The 22,758-nt window shown below is 41.7% G+C and overlaps 1 protein-coding gene across 3 annotated transcripts in view; it reads left to right on the top strand.

The window, feature by feature from the left end:
• ADAMTS17 (ADAM metallopeptidase with thrombospondin type 1 motif 17) overlaps nt 1–22,758 on the top strand; it is a 196,179-nt gene that overhangs the window by 124,636 nt on the left and 48,785 nt on the right. For 2 of the 3 annotated variants that reach the window (XM_075763921.1, XM_075763923.1), the window contains exons 15-16: nt 8,369–8,489; nt 16,549–16,629. In XM_075763921.1, coding sequence (XP_075620036.1) covers nt 8,369–8,489; nt 16,549–16,629 — 202 coding nt within the window. Of the gene's footprint in view, nt 1–8,368; nt 8,490–10,981; nt 11,057–16,548; nt 16,630–22,758 lie in introns of all 3 variants that reach the window. The other variant, XM_075763924.1, reaches the window with a different exon arrangement.

The raw sequence follows: 22,758 nt of genomic DNA, 5'->3' as shown, positions 1-22,758 counted from the left end.
AAGCCTTTTGGTGTCAGCCTAACTATTCCTGAAGCAAAATTGTCATAAGCAGCAGCATGCCTGTATTTATCACTTACATCTGAAGGCAGCTGGAGTGAGTAAACTTGGCTAATACTTTGGTCATGCATAGAAGCACCAGAGAGCAAAGTCAGCCCTAAATTTAGCATAGGGATTCATAAGTCACCTAGAGTTTTTATAATCTTACTCCTTGTCTTTGAGACAAATCATAAGGTCTTCATTCAATTTTGTCCTGTCCTTGTTTATTAGAGTTGTTTTTTGAGGCTGAACATTTCATTCTTGATAGTGATAAAATTTTGCCAGAATGAGGACAAAATAAAAGCTATGTCAGAGCTTCAGGAGTAGATCTGAAAAATTGGAGTGTTGCCTTTAGAGGAAACATTGTAGAGTAATGACAAATGCATCTTCTGAGCAAACTAGATGCTCTTTGACCTTTTCTTCTTGAAATGCACATAGTCTTCTAGCAAGGAGAATTTATTTTCTCCTGAGATTTTTCAGAGACAGAAAATCTGTAGCAGGCTGGAGAACAAGAGCAGTCTGATGCATCTGAGGAGAAGGAGGGTAAGTGCTCATGTAGGCTTTGCAGCCTCTCTCTTGCCTGCTTCCACAGTTTGCTTTCTCTAGCACGGACATGATGAAGATGGGGTAGGGCAATGCAACCAGCAGCTCAGATTGCTTTTATCTTCTCGTATTTCTCTTCAAGTGACAAGTGGTTTTCAGAGAGAGGATTCTCTGAGAGTTTTGTTCTTCCTCAAGACTGTTCGGTCTATGTTTCATTAGTCAACATTCATGGAAGCAATGTGGTTTCTACCCTCTCACAGCTCTTCACTCTGTGCTGATGATGTTAATAGAAAACTGCTGGCAGAAGTAGAGCTAAAAAAGGTGTCAGATGTCACACAGCAGTGGTGTGGGGAGAAGACAAGCTGCTCAGCTGACTGTTATGACGCACATGACTTTGTGCTGACTTTTCTCAAAGGAGGATTAGTCTGAGACTCATGATAGCATGAGAACTTTCCAGTGGGACTACAGATTGTACTTCAGGATGTAATCTAAGGTCTCTTTGACAAGAGAGACCTCCTGTATAGCGGAACCAGGCTAGAGATCAAGGGTGGTCTTTGCTGTGATTTAACAATTTAAGAGATGAAGATATTTTGACTCTATCTACAGTTTTCTCATGACTATTTTGCCATGTCATGGCTACTTTTAACTTGCTGGTGAATCCACAGTCCATTCAACGATGACAAGCCACACATTAGGCTGTCCTGGCACAACAAAAATATTATAGAATGACTTTCTTCCAAAAGCGATTGTCATACAGTATGAAAAGGGAGCACATATTTGAAAACTGACACATTTTCAAAAATAGTTTTTGCAAATTGGATAGGCACAATGTCAAGAGAGGGCCACAGGTGGCAGAGGATAAATTGCAGTTGTCTGCTGTACATATTGCTGGCAAACAATTTTCTACGTATTCAGTACCCACTTTTTGCATTTGATTGATGGATGCAGATCTGGCTTTGCCTCCGCACTTGAGTATTTTCTATGCATTACTCATATTCCTGCGTTACAGACTGTGGTACAAGATGTTCCAGACTGGGTATCTTGTCTCCATACAACAACTTGGCTTAGCACTGTACTTTGATAAATTATTTAATATGTGTGTACAAAATCCAGAAGGATTGTTTGAAATGCAGAAATCTGTTGTATAATTGCCTTCTTTTTCAATTTCTGGGACTGTGGCTATATAATCTGAGGCCTAAAAAGAGTATCAGGGCTTTTTGTGGTAAGGCACAGCGACAAAAACCAAGACTTCGTTGATATCTTACTACTTTTTTAGTGTACTTTACAATGGGATATGAAAAAAAAATCATTGTGTTTCCCTATTTTTCTTCTGTGTTAACTCACAGAGAGCATATAATAGACAATTGTGTTCTCTACCTTGGAGGCTTTAGATTTTGCTTGTGGATTGAGCAGCCAAGAATTGACCGGAAGGGAGGCTATGGATATATCATACACTGATAAATATATACTATTTTCACATCCAGAACTGACATGATAGATGCCTCTTTTAAAGAATGGACACTTGATATAAAATCCTCTGGTATCTGCAGCCTGTTGGCATTTGTATAAACCAGGGCAGAGGCAGGGTGGAATCAGGTCAGAGGTGTCAATTCAGATGAAGCTGGTTTGGAAGGATTGGAAAGGGGTAGCTACAGAAAGCGACCAAAGAACAGAAGCAAAGGAGTTCCAGGGATCGGAAAAGGCCTTGTGTTATTTGCATGTTTGCTCATGTAACATGCTCTGCTGCCAGAACACAGGGGTTTTGACACATAACCTTCAAGCTCTATATGTGAAAAATTGGTTATCAAGAATAATTGTATCTAGCATCCCCATTGTTTTAGTTTAACCCAGCAGGCAGCTAAAACAACCACACAGCTGTTTGATCACTCCCCCTACTACCAGTGGGATGGAGGAGAGAATCAAAAAAAAAGTAAAACTCGTGGGTCAAGATAAAAACATTTTAATAGGACAGAAAATAATAATAATAATAATAATAATAATAATAATGACGACAACAACAGAATATATGAAACAAGTGATGCACGGCACAATTGCTCACCACCCACTAATCAATGCCCAGCTAGTTCCCAAGTCTTGGCGCTCCCTGGCCAAATCCCTCCAGCTTATATATGGAGCATGACGTCATATGGTATGGACTATCCCTTCAGCCAGTTTGGGTCAGCTGTCCTGGCTGTGTCCCCTCCCAGCTTCTTGTGCACCTCCTGCAGAAAGCTCATGCCTCCTCGCTGGCAAGGCATAGGAAGCTGAAAATTCCTTAATTGTAAACACTGCTTGGCAACAACTAAAACATTAGTGTGTTATCAACATTATTTTCATGCTGAATCCAAAGCACAGCACTATACCAGCTACTAGGAAGAAAATTAAGTCTATCCCAGCTGAAACCAGGACACTCATGAACTACTAAGGCATCTAAACACAAAGTCAATGGACAAATGTAATTGTGTATCTAATGCAGATACAATAATGCTAATTTAAAATAGGCAGTGCATATCTCCTGTGCCAGCAGAGCTGCTCTGATTCAGATAAAATCTGAAGGCTCAGGAAATGACAGGAGAATATTTGCTGAACTAACTTCTACATGGACTCCAATCCATCACCCAAAATTTGTTGTGGAACAGAAATAGAAGTAACTTACAGATGAACTGCTTGATTAGGGATCTAGGCTCACCATCCTGTACAAATCCTGACAGACACCCATAATCCTCTAGAAGGGCAGTCATGTTTAAAACAAAGAAATAAGAATTCTCTTACCCTCAGATCTGAATGTCAGTTGCTCACATATGTACATTCCTGTTTCATGTGGTCCATCCCTGGAGGTATCAATGGACACTGGATACTATGGACAAAAAATTGGCAGTGTAGATGAATCTGTCATAACCAGCATGCTCTGTACATGATTAATTTGTAAAATGGCACATGTTGCATCAATATTTATATTTGATCCATTGAGACAGCTAGTTAGTTCACCATATGGGAAGCATTACAGTTTTGTGAGCCTACAATGTCATTTCTTACACAGGGTGGGTGTATATAACAAAAATAATTGTGTTTATGTAGCAAAACATACTCACGCAGGCTGTATCAATTGAACTCTTGCACAGCCATTGAAAATACAAATAAAAATATCATTAAAAAATATCCAAGCAATACAGAAAATAGTTCACACAGAGAGTCCAAATGATGTGTATTCAGAAGAGAAGAGGAGTTTTCCTATGCTGGAGCCAGCAATGACTGAAGCTGGAAATACCACCCAACAAGCAGTATTTTCAGATGTTTAATTATAAAAATGAGAGGAAGGGGGAGGGAGAGAAGGAAGGGTGAACTGAGATATCAGCTCAGAGACAGTGAATTTCAGGCCTTTGGCTCAGCAAATGTGCAGTTACCTGCCAATTTAAAGGGCAATGGATAGTTCCAAAACATGGTGTCAGAGCAGGAGACTGCCTAGGTTGAAGATCATCAAGAAACCTGTGGATATAGTTGTGACTGTCCATGCTGAGGACCTGAAGCCCCACAAGACTATCTTTAAGTTTCTTGCCAGCACTTCCATGTTTTAATATGGGCAAGGGACTGGCTTTGGTTAAAATCGGTTTCTTTTTGTCCAATTGATGCTGTTAATAGCAGTACTGCAGCACTGCAGGCTTTCAACAGCTAGTACAGGCAGGAGCTGGAGCTCCTGGGTGGTGTTAACATCAGTCCCTTTGCCAAAGTTACGGATATCACTGTCCAAGTCCATGTTGGATGGTATGGGGACGCTCCAAGAGTCCAAGAACAGGGCTGACAGTGGTGAGTGCACCCATAGACTATTAAACAGATGGTGGTTACACCAGACTGGCTTTTTACTTGTTATTCTTCCTTCTGAACAGGGACGAGCTCCAAGTGCCCCGCTCGTTCCTTAATGGACCATCTTGGCAAGATTACAAAACTGCTTCCCTTCTCCCCATTCCATTCAAGACTGATGGAACTGAAAGTATCGAGCTATTGCTGGATTGACTGGTTCATGGAGTCAGTCTGCTCACCTGCAGGATAACTCTTGGGTCAGAAAATACACAGGATGTTATTTATAAGGTCTTTCTTTCCTCAGAATATGAAGCTTCCCCTTTCTGCCTTTCTGCTTCTTAATTAAAAAAATCACCTTACCTTGATCAATAAGATGGACTGTACAGGAAGCAGCACAAAACAAGTTAGAGATGGTAAAGATCCTTTGAGCTATTTGGGTTTCAAGGAATTCTTTCCGCACTATAAAAACTTGGCTTTGGAGCAGTGAAATTTGGGATTTTCCCTTTGCATACAGTTAATTAAGCCCTCATTTTTTGGAAAGCTTTCTGCAGATTGAGGACAGCTCTATCTGTTTTAATGATTGACAGTATAATACGTATAGCATACAGCATAATGTCAGTGAGAAGTTGATGATGTACAGACTCGAAAGATCTTACTCCCCGTCTGGTGGGTCTCAGGCTTAAGCCTCTGGCCCCCAGTCCTGGAATCTCAGGGGCTTTCTCACCTTGGAGAAAACTGGACATGTTTGTCAATTAACAGTCCAAGGACTTCTAGCAGATACTTTCTTCCCAGGAAGGGTGATACTCACTGTGTTTTGCTTCCTTGCCCTTCCAGCCCTGTCTCTTCCCCTTTGCCACTTAGAATCATAGAATAGTTTGGGTTGGAAAGGACCTTTAGAGGCCATCTAGTCCAACCCCCCTGCAATCATCAGGGGGACATCCTCAACTCAGTCAGGTTGCTCAGAGCCCCATCCAACCTGACCTTGAATGTTTCTAGGGATGGGGCATCTACCACCTCTCTGGGCAACCTGTTCCAGTGTTTCACCATCCTCATAATAAAATATTTCTTCCTTGTATCTAGTCTAAATCTACCTCTTTTAGTTTAAAATCATTCCCCTTGTCCTATCACAACAGGCCTTACTAAAGGCCTTATTTGCTTTAAGAGTGGCAGTATTTTCAACATGGAGAATTTTCAAAGGATCCGAGTGACCAAGGTGGTCACTGTAATGTGTTTCTAAATGACTTTGCAGCTTTTGGAATCCATTGTCAAAGCTGAACAAAAGCTGTTTCATTATGTACTGTTATTAAATACACTTTCACTTTGGAAATGATTGGAAGGCTTGGGGATGGGGAAACGGGCTCTAATGTTTATGTAGACAAGAGTAAAGTGCTTCCAAGGTATTTTTCCTCCATAAAGTAGCAAGAACGCACCGATTTTCATCTTGAAGCCAAGAAAGAAATCTGGTTTATTCTCTTAAAGATTTTCTTTGTAAGAAGCCATTTCCTGGCCCAAATCTGATGGGGGCTTTTATTCTCAAGCCCTGTTATTGAAGGGAAAGTCCGCCCTGTGGATGGGAGGGATGGTGCCATTGACGGGAAGGCTGCAAGGGCCGTCCCCAGTTCCTCCACTCACAGGGAATTAGGGTGAAGATGACGGGTTAAAAACAACAAAGTTTTTTGGAGGTATATTTGTGGATTCAGTGGCTGCTCTTTCCATGCCTTCAGAGAGGGTCTCTCAAGTCAAAGTGTGTCAGTGACCTAGTAAATGTGGGAGGAAATGGCTTGTCTTGAACCCCAGTGTCAGAAGAGGGGGAACTTGTTCTTTCAGAGGCTTTGCTGGCTTACACTGGTTTACATCATGTGGGAAACTAGAGCGTAAATGCAAAGCATGTGATTGCTAACTCCCCATTCTTTGCCTCCTCCATTATAGTCCTGCAGATTCCTCATGCAGCACTGGAAGTAAGTGTAGTTCAACACTCATTATATTCCCTTTATTCATTTGTGTGCTCACATAGTGCTAATAACAATACAGTGCAATAAAAGATAGCACTAGAATCTTAAATTAAACGCAGCCTTTCCAGTATCTCAGCAGGGTGGCAGGCAGGCATATATTTCCAGCTGCCTTTCAGCAACCCCATTAATAAATCATATTTATTTCCCTGGAAGGAGAACTGCTGGGACATCCTTCTGTTTTGGGGGCAGAATCACATTCAATATCCCAAAATTATTTGTTGGACATGGGTGTGAAGTTTAGACTTGAGAATTGCAACTGCCAGAAACTCCATGGTCTTCTTCCTACCTTCCTTTAACTCCCATTTATACAGGATTTTTCCTGTAGCTTTTGTCTACTAACTTACATGCTGTTCTAGTTAATGAGCAGCATTTCTCTTGTAAGTATTTAGGATGATCATCCTTTCTCAGCATGTGTCTGTCTCTAATGATTTACCCAGACAAACACTGCATCAGAACACATCTGAATGCTGGCGGTCTTTGATCCCTGTAATACATCTGGACTTAGGCAGTGGCCAGTGTCTTCTAAAACAAGGGGGAATGTTTGAGTTCAGGTCCAAATTACATTGCTTACACGCAGGCAGTCTCAGATAAACAGCCCAAGTTCTCTGAATATTTCCCTGCTTACCCTATTTTTCAAAATGTTTGTTGTTTTGATTGTTCCCTAAGATATCTCTCCAACTTTCCTCTGGCTTTATTATAAGAAGGCAAGGAAGGGAGAGACCCAACAGCCTTATTTGAATAAGTGTGATTAGTGACAGTCCTGCTAACTCATTTGCCAAGAAACTGTTTATCTACAGAGAATAAATCTTCCACTTATTTTTAATAGTAGAATCTCTGCTAATAACTTGCGTAATGACAACTCTTATTTCAGTAGAAATTTATGTTTTAAGAATGAATTGCTGATTATTTTGAGGAACTTACATGGTCAGTAAACAATATACATAGACTAATGACAATAAGTAAGTCTTATCAACCTCAAGATCTACAAATGTGCAATGGTCACCATCATAACCTGGAAATGGTTTGTGAATAAGGAAAATTACCACAACAATCTCTATAGCTACAGGGAGAGCACTGTGACTACTCTAGTAATACCTGTCCGTGGATGCAAAGCTGCAGATTTTACCTGGAAAAAGTTTAGGTAGGTATAGAAAATTATGAAAATACCATTTAAAATGAAGCTTTAAGCGAAATCATTAGATTTTTTTTATTATTTTTTTTTTTTACAATTGAACATCTAGCTTGATACAGTGTAAGCATCTTGAAAATTTCATAATTGTGTAAGCAGTCTTATGGTACTGACTGGCCAAAAATACACCAGACCTGCTTCCATTGAAGTACTTTCGCATTGCAAGTATCTTGAGCCATCTGATTAATAAGGTCTTTTTTCAGGTACTGCAAAAGTGTAATCAGAACTGAATGTTACACTCCCCCTTAAGATCCCAATCTGAAGCAGAGCTCATTCAGTGAGCAGCACACTGGAACTTGTAACAGCACTCTGAATTTTTATGTGGTGAAGGGCTATGACCAGAATTCTGGTTACGTGGGTTAATTTTTGTTTAAGGAATCACATTTTTCTCTTCACTAAGAATCACAGTAGTTGTCCATTTCTTTGAGGATGTCTTTGAGCTCCTCAGATGGAAATTGCTATACAAACGTGAAACACGGTTTTAATCTGTAGTGTTTGAAGGAAGTTAGAGTGGGTTAGTATGCAATTTGTGGTGATATCTGGAAAAACTAGTGTTTGTGAAACTCTCTTCAGTTAAATCTTCTGAATCAAAGTTCATGTTCTTAGTGTTAGTGAAGGGGGTTGCTGAATAAACAACTCAACACCATTCCAAATGAGTGCTCCTCTGATCACAGTGTTCTCTTCCCATTTAGGTTTTCAGTCAGATGCCTATCTTAGTCTTGACCTCAATGTTTAGAGATACTTTAACCTTGCAAACAAAATAATGGGGACCTCTGGTTGTTGTCATTAGAAAATTGGCTGCGATGGAATCATTGGCTCAGCTGCCAAAGAGGATCGCTGTGGAATCTGCAGTGGTGATGGCAAAACCTGTAAAGTGGTGAAAGGCGACTTCAACCACACCAAGGGGATGGGTGAGTAACCCTCAGCAGCATTTTAGTGGAGTGGAGGTTCTCTTAACTGCTTGAGGAGAGTTAAAGACTGGTAGTAATAGCTCCTCTTCTTAGATAGCATTGGACTCATCTGCTCTAGTAAACACATTAGAAACACAAAACAAAACTCAGCTCAATTCAAATGTGATATTCTGACCGCTTCTTATTCAGTTGCCCAGATACGAGCCATTGCCTCTGTCTGAAATTCAGAATGAAGTTGTGTTTCTTATTTTGAATGCTACCGGTGCTCTTGATTTTAAGTCAGAGACAAAATCACAGTATCTTTTCCAGTGGGAGGGAAGTCTGATATCAGCACGATCTTTGAGCTCTCAAAGAGCTCAGAATGATGCATGTTACATGTTGCAGATGATTCATGTTATAATCAGGATATCTCAGCTAAATGAAAGAGCACTCCCCTGTGAATATTTTTACTGATTCCCTGCCAGCAATAGTATCCATTATAGGATACAAGAGCTTCTGGTCAGAGTTAAGACTTCCCCCTCTCTTCTTAAACATTAATGTATATACAGCTTGGTGTTTTAATTAGTCTTTGTTTCAGAGTTTCTGTATCCTGCTTTTGAGAAACCTGTTATCACACATCCTAATCAGGTAAAGGAAAGGAAAGCCAGATTCAGGAATTGTCCAGAAAAAATTACTTCACATTCAGTGAATACAGAATGGCCATTTCTGTATGGAGAAATACATTCAATACATGCTACTCCAGTACCAAGTGCAGCAAAGCACATAAAGATTCCCTTTAAGCACACACTTCAGTTCTGTTTAGTTACTAGAGCAGCACCAGTGCTTAGCAGCTTCCTTTAATCAAGGTCTCAGCACTGAAGTCTGAGACTCGGATTTTATTCATTGACCTCTTCCTCTGCACCCTTCTCCTCCTTATCTGTAGAGCCCGCTGTGATCTGTCACCTCCTCTGAGATGCAGGTAGGATTTCCCACGTGCACCACATCTTCCTGGAGCACATTTGTGCTGTTGTGTTGCTAGGCCAACCTGTTGAATGATTTCCTGCATTATTGCCTTTGACTCTTTTGTCCCAGTTGTTTTCCACCTACTTATGTCAAGGCAGTTGCATTTGATGCAAATGGTGGGAAAAGTTTCTCATTTACATTGAAAACAACTACTCTCCATTTCTGTGGCAGATTTTATAGCTGTTCATGAACTTCTTTATTGCTCCTGAAGAGTAACTATCTTTTATCTTTTCTGATGAGATGACAAAACATCTTGTGCAGATAAATAAGAAATTTCTGGGTCACTGCCAGGAGTTTACACCCGTTTCCAACTAGATGAGAGTGGTAACTTTACAAGGCTGTAGGAACAGAACAGTTTCAGCCATAACTGGTTGTCTGGCTGCCAAGACACTACGGGAGGCTTTCACCCCCAGTGCCCTGTAACCTAATAAGAAGAGATGGCTGACTGAACTGTGATCAGTATTCAAGCATTTATTGATCCTTATCGTTTGCTGATCATCTCAGAAGTGCAAACCTGTCAAAATGTTGCTTTGTCAATGCAATGTTGCCACCTTTATCCGTCTCACATAATCTGCAAGATAATTGTTTTTACAATTATAATCTCATAAACATTTATTAGATGTTTTGATTTATTAATTTTAAAGGGAACTCAATTTTGTGTGGGAATAATTTTTAGAAGTGACACCCTCGAATTGCCAAACGATATCATCCTGGGTTTTTTGTTTTGTTTTGTTTTGTTTTAAATTATGCTCTTTTAATGTGCATCCTAGCCTACTAAAATCGAAAGAATATCTACAGTCTTTTAATTGTTCACTGTCCATGTTTTTCTGCTTTTAGATTTCTTTTATGTTAGACACTGAAAACAGACTTGTTGGTTTCACTAATGATTCCCAGCCCCGATTCTGCAAACATTTTCTGCATTGTGAGTTACTCCCATCGATTTCTATTCATGTAATGCTAGTTTGCAGAATCAGGTCCTTAGATTAACCTACTGAATCTCACGCAGTAGGCAAAGCTCCAGGGTTGGGTCTGAGGTATCACAAGTGAACATGCAGTTACTCAAGAAGAAAATTGGCCTTTTTTCTTTAAATTGACATTTAAGCAAATATGTACAAAATCTGACAAAAGTTGTGGCAAAGAAGAATACACAATAGGACTACGGTAACAGATACAGGGTCTGGATGTGTAAATGATTGCACAGGTCAGTGGCAAATCCCCACGAACTTCCTGTGATCCAAGTCAAGGCCAACACACTGTATCAAGTATGCTGATTTATTATTTCAGAAGAGAATAGACTTCAAATATCAAGACATTGATTGTTTTGGAGTGGTATCTGTTTTGGGAATTGCAGCTGCAACCTTTGGGCCAAATCCTCAGCTGCTCTGCACGTGGGACTCCATTGACTGCGGGATTGGTCCTGTGATTGCAAATGATGTTGTCAAGCCCTATTAACTGAACTAAATCCATGCCAACTCCTTTCTGTTTCTTAGTAACCAATAGTCATTGTAAGAAGGTTTCCACATGTGTGATGGCAAAGGCAAAGGCTGTTCCCAAGTGTTTCTCGTGTAAGATACTTGAATGCTGTTTGCAGTGTCAGTGGGTGTTGGTGACATCCTTTGGTGTTGGTTCTTTGTCTTCTTTCGGTTGGATTAGATGGAGAGATTAGTATCAAAAGCCATGGATAAATTTCAAGTCCTTTTACTATTTAGCTTGGTTTGTCAAAGATGTCAAGTACAGATCCTTTCCTTTTAGATAACCTGTCTGCATGAAAGAAAGCCAAATTTTTATTAATCAAGTAAAAAGAACTGGGCCTGTTTCTTTTTTTTTCCAACCTTAATGTCCAAGATGAGGTTCTGCCACCCCGGTGGGGCATAATGGTGGAACACCCAAAGTGCCTCGTAGGAGGTCCAACAGTTCAGATCTTGCCACCTGTGATCCAAGGTGATCCAGCTGTGAACGAATTCCATTTATCTTTTGGGGAGGAGGTCAAAAGCCTTTATTTGTGATGCTAAACATCACATACACTTGTGTGCAGCTGGCTGTCTTCAGTAGGCCAACTGAATGCACTGTTTAGACTGAGGTTTGCTTTTGACTGGCAGTGTGCCCTGTACCTATTTCTACAAAATAATTTTTCAAAAGCAAACACAGACTTGTTCTGAAGTCCATCTATGTCACCCTGCCACTGTACAGGGGGCCTAGAACTAAAGGACAGCTCTTTGGCTCATGTCTTTGGGTAGCTGATTTATCACTGACAACTTCTGTCCAGACTCCAAGACTGTGCCTGTAATGCTCAGAGACCTGCATTGAGAATGAGCCCTGCATCTGTCTCTCTTGGCTTTTCTCTCAGCCATATCAAGATTTTCATTGCTGCTGTTTGCTTGTGATCCAAAAGCAGGGCCACAGATAATTTGGAATTTTTTAACAGCAGACCGTAATAAGGTGAGATATGCCGGTTGTTGTAACTGTCATTTTGGGAAAGGAAGAGTGTATCTTTTCTAGCAATTTTTCTTTTTAAGATGGTGAAAAAGCAGGCTTTTTGTTGTACGTTACTTGTCCAGCACATATTTAAAAGAAAGAAAGGATATTTGAACAGTAGTGCTGTAGTGCTGACTAGGAGCATCGTTAGCCAACACAAGAAACTCTTTTTTTGTCAATAGGGTGTACACTTAAATTATGAGAAAATAAAACCCTAGGGCTAACTCTGGGATGTCTTATAAGAGTTTAAGCAGAAGATGCAAGTTAGAAATCCCAGTGACCAACTTCACAGCAATAGTAGGAGGCTTTGAAATCTATCCATGGCTCCCCAGTGAAATGATTTTCTCCCAAATTAGCTATCCCATGGCTGGAAGTGGACAGGTGCCAATGGAGGAATTACTCTCAAGCTAGTAGCAAGTGAGAATCATCACAACTATTCAGAAAATGGACATGCATGTTTCCTCTCCACTGCAACAACTAGCACTCAGCAAAAGATGCAAAGTGGGAAGGGTCATGGAAACTGAGATGCCCAGCTGGTACTTACTTATCCCTAAAATATTAAGGAAGCTGTGCTGGCTGTGACCAGCAGGTAGGTAGGGCAGTGTGATTTCCTTGGCTTCTACCCTGAGATCTTTGTTCAAAGCGCTTTGGGGAAGTTTGATAATGGGATGAGCACTGTTGACTTTCTCACACCTGATTTTTTATGGGTGTACAGGGGTAAGATATAAAGTGCCCAGAAATCGGTATTTTCAGCCATGGGATAATTTTTCGTTTACCTGGAAGTCCATCTTTAAATGCAATGTGAACCAGGCAAAGAGTTTTGTAGTAGATCAGCGACATTCTGAAGTTCACATTAAACTTTCTGTTCTTTCTGGGAATAATAACAATGGCTAACAATGGATTTTCCTGTGTGAGCTGCTTTCCTCTTGCAAATCTCTCCAGCATTTAAATGAAGATACAGTAGCCACTGTTCACATATTAATCTGCTTGATGACAAAGCCACCTCTTTGTTCTGGTGTCTCTCCTAATACGAGTTACACCATATAATTTGTATCTAGGATTTGCTTCAATCACGGTCCTACATTCCTGAGACACTGATGTAATGCAGATTATCCAGAAAGATTGGTGCGTGCCAAAGTAACTGTTCCCAAGGTGGAGTATACTACATACAGCACTATAAATTATCAAATAATGAAGTTCTCTTGTTGTACTTTCAAAGCTTCATCTTAAAAGGCTGATTTATGGGTGAAATTACTAGAAATACTGCCTGATATTTGCCAAATCTCATCAGTCTTTAACCAGTGCCTCATTTAAAGCAGATCTTTAAGCCCAACCTTGCAAACCCCTGCATTGCAGACAATTATCCTAAGACCTAACAGATCTTTGAGAGTCCTTGACACAGGGCCAACACTGAGACTTTTTTTAGTTTTACTAGCTGACACTTGATAATCTTTCTGGCAATCTGCAGTTACAGTTTGCTTAATAAAATGTGCCTGGAAAACAACGGAGGTTTTTTCTGGTGCAGTTATCACAAAGATCAGGAATATTCTGTGACCAGAAGCCTCACGTTAGCTCTAAGGACCAGACTGGAGTGGTGGTAGCAATCTGAGTTTGTGGCAAATTTGCATGGATGTTATATAGTCTGTTTGCAATAGGATTTGACCACTAACTCACACAGTATTGCTGGAAATAATGAATGAGAGTGTCAAGATGCTCTCGGTGGGACATGCCCAAGAATTCTGCTTCATCTCTGAAAGGGGAGGTCAGATCCATACAACTGCAAAGTTGTTCACAGTTCACTAACAGAATAGTGAAGGTCAGCAGTCAGGTTTGTGCCACATGATCTCAGTGAGTTAGCACAGTATGTTTCTTCTTATTCAGGAGCTGTGAATATAACCCCCCAAAGCCATCAATCAGGATTAGAAATTACATGAGGAGAAAAATCTGGTATAAGACCAAACTAAACAGTCTCCAGAACTAATACACTATTAATAGCTTACACTCCACTATTTACCATTGTAAAAAGTAACATAAAAGTCAACTTTTCCACGTGGTGTTTCTCTCATGGCACAGTGATGAAATGAGAGCGTATTTATGGCACTAGCTGAACCTCAAGCACAGCTCCACAGCTCGCTCACCCCTAAAGCAGTGTGGCACACTCCTGGCTGCTGCTAGGTTGGGGGACCGATCCAAAGTTCACTGAAGTTAGTGACTGACTTTCCACTAAATTCAGTGTAACTTTGTGTCCAACCCCTGCATGATTTAACTCTGGGTGTTTGTATCTGGTATGTGATTTAAAAAACAAGTAATCAGTCCTCCAGTATGTACATTAAATTACCTGAAACTTGGGCATGTTCCAAACTGGCTTCCTAATAGTGCTGTTCAGGTGTGTCATAGGACCTATTTCCCCATGACAGACTGTCATTAATCACACCGTTGCTGTGTGCTCATGTCTGGTGGTAATTGTCGGTGGGGTTTATATGCAGATGCATGGAGTGCAGTAGGGATGTTTGATTTCTGAAACACTCTGTTTTGACTGTAATTTAGTATCTCAGCTGATGAAAAACCAACTCCTGGCAATGTCTAGAATAAAATCCAACATCTGTTTGCTTTGATTTTATAACAGATTTCAGGATTGCCTTAAAAAAAATTGACCCTGGAAGTAACGATTTTTCCCAGTGAAACCCACTCTGTAATAGCAGACAGGAGAGCCACTGCTCTGGCTTCTGTACACAGACCTGGTTTGCAGCTCTGCTCTCCCTCTTTCTTTTTTTTCCTGCAAGGGATGACTGACTGTTTCTGAGATATTCTGAGTAAAGACGTAAGTAAGGAGGAACAAGTGCAAAAAGAACTGAGCTGAAAGGCCAAATGGAATGTGTAATTCAGATACAATGATCAGGGAAAGAGGGAGTGTGTTGAGCCCTGCTCAGCTATCCACCCAATGCACCTCATGAAACACAAGATCTCAAGCTGTATTCATAGCGCGACAAAGGGGCTAGGCACTGCTGGTTCAGACAGGTAGAAATGAATCCATAATCCGAGGCCCAAAATTCCTGTCTGTCTCACTTCACGTCATAATGGTAACAGAATCACTTAGTCCTGAGATGTACGAGGCTGTCGGCATCCTCCTTTGAGGCCTCCTGTATCAGTGCAGCAGAAGCACGGCCATTCAGCTGCATTTGTCCCTAAAATATCTCCCCAAACATTGCTGAATGCTGGAGGAGTCACTGCTCCTTATGCCAGCACTTCTCCAACCCATTGCTCTAGACTGCCACAATTTCCATCAAGGCAGGGCTGACACAGAGCAGTTTCACACAGCCCTTTAAAGGGAAAAAAAAAAAAAAAAAAAAAGGATGAAGGAACATACAGGAAAAGCTACTTAACATCTCAAAGGGGAGAGCAAAAACCCAAAAGAGGTGCCAAGTTATACACTGCACAGTAAACTGGGTGGCCAATTAGAAGGAATCAAATCATAGTTGTGATGAGATCAGTGTCATTTACAGGGGCCCGATTCAGGGTCCATTGAAGCCAGTGGAAAAACTCTGCCTGCTTCTCAGACCTTTGAAATGGGCCCTGATGTTCCTCAGCTTTATAGTTTAAAGGCACCACTTCCACCCCATGGAACAAGTATGTAACTCCACATGGCTCTATGGTGAGGGAAAATAGGCTGCATTTCCTTGTAGCTCCTAATTATTCTTACTGTTCTTCTGTTAGTCAAAAGGGGTATAATTGCATTATATTGCTGGTTGCTGAAGGTAGCACGAAGAAGCCAAGAGAATTTCCGAAAGATAAAAAACAAAAGAATTCTATAAAAATAAGATGGGGTGCTGTAAAAACTTCCCTACTATGCCAGATGCTCAGATGGTCTAACTTGGCATGTGCATCTGCTGGCAGCATTTAGAGGTGACTGGTAGTCAGTCCTTCAGAAACTTTCAACTTGGTTGTTGCATTAAATCTGAGCTGTGGAATTCTGTTTAGCAGCCTGATTCAAGGAGACTGTTACCGTTATATCCTCCAGAATTTTTGTATAATGGTGAAGTGTAAGCGAAACCAAATTTTTCCCCCCAGTTGTCCCACTAATTCCTGGTGTTTAGTGGAAGTGAGTCCTTTCTGATACTGATCACAGCCTTGAGCAGGGTTTTTTTGGGAGGGTAAAGCAGGAGCATCTGTTGGAAACTTCATTTGAAACCACAGATGTCTGTTCTGTTATGCTCAGTGTTGCTCCTGACAGTGACACTTTGCATCAGCTCAGGAGCAGTCCTCATCCATCCCTGTCAGTACCGCAGGAGAGCCAGGGTGATTTGAAGGGAGCAAATCTAATTACGCCCAAGCACAAGCCTTAAGTCACAATTAAGCAGCACATGTGCATTTCTCTCCCTCTTCTCAGGCTGAAATGTTAGTCATAACCGTGCATGTCCCAGCAGTGAAACTTGGCTGCCATTGCAGGGATCTCATTTGAAGTGTTTCCCACCCGTTCCCCAACCTGGGCAGGAGTTGATTTTTTCATGGTGAGATACTGAATGATGGATGCCTCTGGCTGTCTGTGGCATGCTCTCATCCATCTGCTCTTTTGTTGCCATAGGTTACATCGAAGCAGCTGTGATCCCTGCAGGTGCCCGACGGATCAGAGTGGTTGAGGATAAACCTGCTCACAGTTTTCTGGGTAAAAAGACAAAAGAAAAATTTTTTTGATTCAAAACTCAGCTCTGTTTTCTGTTAAAGTGACCCTTTTCTAAATGACCTGTAAGATGATAGGTTTGTTGTTGCCAGGAAGCGGCTGTTGATTTGATTCTTGCTGCAATCTCTCTCTACTTTCATGGCTTTGTTTCATGATGTTTGTTTGATGTGATAGTATGTGACACTTATAGGCCCTGTGCAACCTGAAAGGACCAAAGAATACTTTTATATAGACAGAAGAGTAACTGAACAGAACTTGGCACGGGGTTGAACATAGCTGGCAGGAGCACACAACACTTTGGGAGGGAGTGGGAAAGAGAACAGTGCCTTTAGAGAAAGAATGGCAGAGATACAGATAGGAAGGCGCCCAGCTCAGGCTGAAGCAGAGGCAGGACAGAGCACTGATATCCCTCAATAACCTGACCATGAGGTTGCCTGTACTATTTCCTGCAGCAGCAGGTTTTCACTTGATGCTCTATCCAAGACCTGATCCTGCACTCTGAGATGGGCTAGCTGCAGCCTCTAATCCACTTGCCTCTATTTTCTCAGGCCAAATAATTTGTTTAATCCTCTTCTCATTTCTACTTCTGCATTTCTTTTGAGGGGAACAGGCTTCCTCTCCTCTTTTCCCCATTGGAAACCATTTTAGTCACGGGTAATGGGTCAGATTTGTATGTGAAGTTGTTGCAGGGCAGAGTCTGTCAATGAATTTGTTGTCCAGTTACTAATCACTTACTTAAAGTTTGGAAGGGTATTTGTAAAATGCAACCAATCAGCTACAATATACATCTGTCAGTCTGGTCTTCTGCCTCTTCTCTCCAATGTTAGGGGTGTTTCTTCTCCTGTCATTACTGTGCAATAGATGAAGGCCTTTATCTCCCATCTACTTCTAGGGAGACCAAGCCATAGAAATGCTGATGTCCTATTGCCTTGAATTGACACAGGAAGTCTGTGGCAGAGCAGAGAGTTGAAGGAAAATTGTCCAAGGCCCAAAAGAACACCCATCACATTGAAACATCCTTTGCACACTCAGAACTGTATGGCCACGCATAAATGGGGGAATCCTTCTGTCTCTCTCAAGTTCATTCATGCTGTATGGGAAAACAAAAGGATAAGAGAAAATCCCAGTGAACTTTTACAGCTTATAGGTCCCTGCATTGTCAAACCTAAGCTTTCTTGCTATTGATGACCTCATTAACACATCATTTTTGTCCTTCCATATCAATGTTTCAGCCCTTCCACATGCTGATATTCTCATTGTAGTAGTTGGAACAGATGCATGTGCCAGCTGTCCTTTAGCCTGGGAAGTATTAGGTACTGTTTTCACTTGTGCATGTTCTGGTTCTCTCAAAGTGAGCTTCTCAGAACAGAGACACTGCAAGGTCTTAGGACAGAAAAGCTCTCTGAAAGATGGAATTGCTTCCAGAGATATATCAAGCCTGTGGTAGGAACTCTGAGAATATTATGAAGCTTGTTGCACTCTGTTTTGCGGAAAGGCAAACTGAAGTGTTGCAACTTGTTCATGGCTAGGGAGTTAGTAGCAAACCTCAGACTAGGACCCTTGGTTTCTGATTTCCATGTCTTTTGCTTATAATCCTCCATCTCCGCAGCCAAAAGGAGATATTAATATCCAGTACTGGGACATAGGATGCTGCTGAAAACTATATAGTGATCGTGTCTTAGGATTTCAGGTCTAGTGCCATTGGTTTTCTATGTTGAGATGCTCCAAAGTTGGCCATATCACCAGGAAAGACACTTTTGTTCTCTGTCTTTCATTCCAGATTTAGGAGGAAAAAAGAGGGCAAATCACGTCATTCCACTGCTCTCAGGTCAAAAGTATTGGCATTTGTGACACTTCTTGGTAGGAAGCACGTATCACTACTGCTAGTATTTCCACTAATGCTGCAGCCAGCTTGCTGGGAGAGGATTACGCCTACACGTAAGATGTTTGACATAGCAAAGCACTAGTGGAACAATGAGAGCCAGTGTTTCCCTGGGTTTTGCAAATACTCTGCCTTCTGGAAGCCAGCCTTTTTGTTTCTCTTGGTGGGATTTGCACAGGGTATTTGTCCGGGGCTTTAGCTTTGGCAGATAGCTGCAGCACTGAGAGTCTTACGTGGAGCTAGTGACTGCCCTTCATTGTGACCACATAACCTTGACTAAAGCAAATATTTCCCCACTGGATGGTGAAGATTAGGATTCTGTATATTTGAGAGTGGGACTTGGCCCTGTGTGCATCACATAAAGATAGATAAAAATCTGGCTATTTTAAAGCTTCTGAATACTTTAGCTCTTTGGTTCATGGTCAGGAGCCAGAAGAACCTCTTTGAGCTTTCCAGAGTTTTCTCTTTCAAGGAACACTGGACACAAAGAAAAGATACCCAATGTCTTGTTAACCTAAGCTGAAGAATAGCAGCAGGAGTGTTCCAGTAGGACAAAAAAGATGACCAAGAAATCACTCTGATTGATAGGCTTCATAAAGCTTTGTAAATCCAGTCTGAGTATGGAAGGATTTTCTATTTCAATTACACTGACAAAGTTGAGTCCAATCAGGTCCTATTTCCACTCAGAACCGGGTACAGCACTTTGGGAATGAGCCCAGCATAATTTGGAATCATTATTCCATGTGCTGGGAGCAGTGCCTGAAGAATTTCCTTCCACCTACAGGCAACCCACGCTGGCTGCCTTGGCTGGCTCTAACGCTTAAAATCCACCTTGAACAGGAAATGCCTCGGCAGTTTGTGTCCACAGGCTGGGAAGCAAGCTGGAGGGACCCAAGGTGGAAATAAAGATCTGACTAGATGCCAGGTTTAGAAATAGATTGGTCAGTTCCTGTCTTCCAGCCAACAAGAAAAAAAGAAGTTATGGATTGTTGCTGGGGTTCCTTTTTCTTTTGCTCTTCTACTGTACAACTTTGAGCCAGAAAAAGCTTAGAGATGTAACAGTGGATTCTTGCTACTGCCTAAATGCACCCACAGGGGGGCAAAGAGAAAGAGCTGTGCTTTGCTACCACATTTGACACATAGGTCCCAGGAAAACTGCAGCCAAGGCAGAATAAATCCTGTGGGTGCTAGCTTAAATCAGTAAGGACTGCCTAGCAAAAAGGGATCACTGCTGCTTTCCTGTTTGGACTTTTCCAACACAGTCAGACAAGTTTTGTCAGAGAAGACTGTGTATATCCTGGTCTCCTCTGCTCCTGGCACTGAGCTCTCAGGGAGGTTGGGAAAGTGTTCTTTGTTGCATGCTTTGCTTGTTCTCTAAAAAGGCGGTAAAGATACTTGCTGTCTTACAAAGTGCTTCTGCAATGCTTGGACGAAAAGCACGGTATTCAATAAGAGCCTTATTCACCCCACTGAATTTAGTACTATCATCACCTCTGGGGCTAGACCAGAGTTGTGTGAGACAAAAGCCACTGGATAAAGAGCAGTACCCTGTGTCTGAGAGACATGAGGGTTTTATAGCTGCAGCATTGATCCCCACTGATGGGGTATTTGCATGCAATGAAGACAAACAGTCGTGAAAACACTTTGGCCCAAATACTCTGCTGAGTCTCCAGTGTAATTCCTGCAATCCTCAAGGAACACCTTTGGGAACAGGGCTATTTCCAAACTCTCCGTCTCCTCAATCACTAAGGGAGCAGTGCCTGGAGCAATCAAAATCAAGCCTTTCCCAGAAAAGAGGTCCACAAAGATTAAACGTTGTGTTTTTCATCAGCAAGCTATCTTCCTTTGATGAGCTGGAACCAAAGCATAGTTTTAATCATTCAAGCTCTTATATGCCGTTTTGAGCATGTGCTGTGATATCTTTAGTAGTCAGCCGTATTACATGGAGATAGTTTTATCTCATCCACAGCTTTGATTAGTCATGTTCATGGCTCCTCAAGGCCAGTGTGATGGCTGCTTTGATCTTCCTGGAAGCCACTAGGTTTTGGCAGAGGAAAGCAATACTGCTTCAGAATTCTGTCTGAAGTTTGCAGAAGGTACTTTGTGAATCAAGGAACAAAGCAGGAAGCCGCAGACAGAGTTATATTGGTGTAGCACGCAAATACCCCTAGTCTGCCAAAGAGAACTTTCCTCAGAAAAAAACATTCCCCAACATACATCCCACTCCTCCTGGGGAAACCATACCTGCAGTTTCCTTTCACCCTGATTTTGGAGCTTCTAATGAGACCATGAGAGCTGTCAGGAAGGTTGTGTGCAGCTGGACAGAAGGATGTTCCACCTTTCTCCAGTAACTCCCCAGGATGCAGATCCTCAGAAAGGGACACACAGCTGCAGAGGACATTGCAACGTCCACCTGCTCCAGACTTCCCCAGAGGTTAGACACCACAAATGATGCTCAGGTGGTAAATTGAATGTGCCCTGAAATATTCCTGGGCACTGAGGCCAGTGGTCATGGAGCATCTTGTGTATGGGCTCTCAGCAGGGGCCTGTGTACTGCTTATTGGGAAAAGGACCCTGGAAAGTCCTGGATCCTGAGCCATGCTGGGAGTTTTTTGGGAGAATTCAAGTTGACCTGGGCCATAAGGTATGCTAGGGACCATTTTAACAGCAGAGAGGTTCCCAGGTGCTTGGGACCATGTCTGTGCACTGTATGTGGAATAGTCTAAAAGTAGATTTCCACTGTGAGATGGTGCCCTGTGCTGGAATCACTTCAGGTATCTCCTCTTACCTTCAGCAGACCCTCTGGGATCTGTGGAGCCAGGCACTTGTCCTGTCCAAACAGAACAGTTTTTCAGGAAACCCCCTAAAGTGGAATCTAACAGGGATTTCCTTCTTCTTAAACCTCATTTGAGGAAGGAATGAGCTGGCCTGTCACTTCTTGAGGGAACCTTCATTGTAATAGCTATAGAAAAGGTGTTAGACATTGCCAACTAGAATAAAAGGAAAGTCTATGCAGAATAGCCCAGTATCACTACAGACACTCCCCCAGTAAATTAGACCCAACTGGTAAGTCAGCTGCATTGTACAGTTGACAAGAAGTCCAATTCCTTGTCTCCTAAGCGTATTAGGCAGTGATGTATAGCCTAAGCATTCCTCAAAGGGTTTGCTGACTGTGGGGACTTGATCCAAAGAGAAGACAATGGGAGATTTTCCTGTTGACTTAAAAAGACTTTAAATCGGCTCCTCTTACCTTCTTGCAACACACTCAGTTAAGTGAAAGCCAAAGTTGTCTTTTTTACTGGAAGAGAATAAAATAGTCACGAAGTGCTGGAGGTTAAGAAAACATCTCGTTAAAGGCTTAGCCAAAAGACACAGTTAACCTTGAACTAAGGAATCCCAGTAACACACGGGCTATTCTGTCCATCTGATGTCAGGGCAAATTTGATCATGGTGCATGCTTCTCCAGAAAGGGGCCTGGGACTTCCTCTCTGTTAGAACAGAGTCTGCCAATTTTCTCTTCCCTCAATGCATCACACAGACATCTGAATAACTTTGCTTCCGTTCTAATGTAGAAAACACATAAACCCCTAAATCAACTTGTGCTGACAAATCAACAGTAATGTGATGTCCTTATGGCCTGGGTTATCTTTCAGTGTTTGAAGGAGATCAGTGATCCTGATAGGTTATGCTGAAAGAAAGGACATGTTACTCCAAGTATCTTTCCTTCTCAATGTTCATCTTACAGGACTTCCTGACTCTGAAAGGAAGGTGGCTGTGGCAGGCTGTTCCTTGCATGCTGATATTTATTTTTTTTTGTGTCCTGGTTTCCATCAAACCCAGGGGTCGATCATATCTTGCCTGCTTCTGCCTTTTGAGAGCAAAGGAGGCATCAGGAAGTATCCTGACCATAAGCTCTGCTTATTTCTGATGCTGGAGCTTTATAACACCTGTCCGTTTTTTTAACTGGCAAAAAAGCCTCTGGAGTAATTTAGAAAAACTGCAGGGCCATTATAAATTATGCCTGTAGCTAGTGCTTGCAGGTTGGAATATTCTGCCCTCCAGGCTTGAGCAGAAGGGGGTATTAAGCTCATCTGCCAAGTTCACATTCTGTTCACTGACCAGTCTCGGCTTTGGAACTTGACTTCTTTTTACAACTATGACAGCTAAGTGTGAACTTGTTCGATGTTTGCATTATGGAGCACACACAAACTCAGGAACAGTTTTATTTTGCA

Source organism: Balearica regulorum, chromosome 12 (genome assembly GCF_011004875.1).
Source record: "Balearica regulorum gibbericeps isolate bBalReg1 chromosome 12, bBalReg1.pri, whole genome shotgun sequence".
Taxonomy (NCBI): Eukaryota; Metazoa; Chordata; class Aves; order Gruiformes; family Gruidae; genus Balearica; species Balearica regulorum.
Note: the sequence above shows the minus strand (reverse complement) of the source record. Positions and strands in the feature narration are given on the sequence as shown.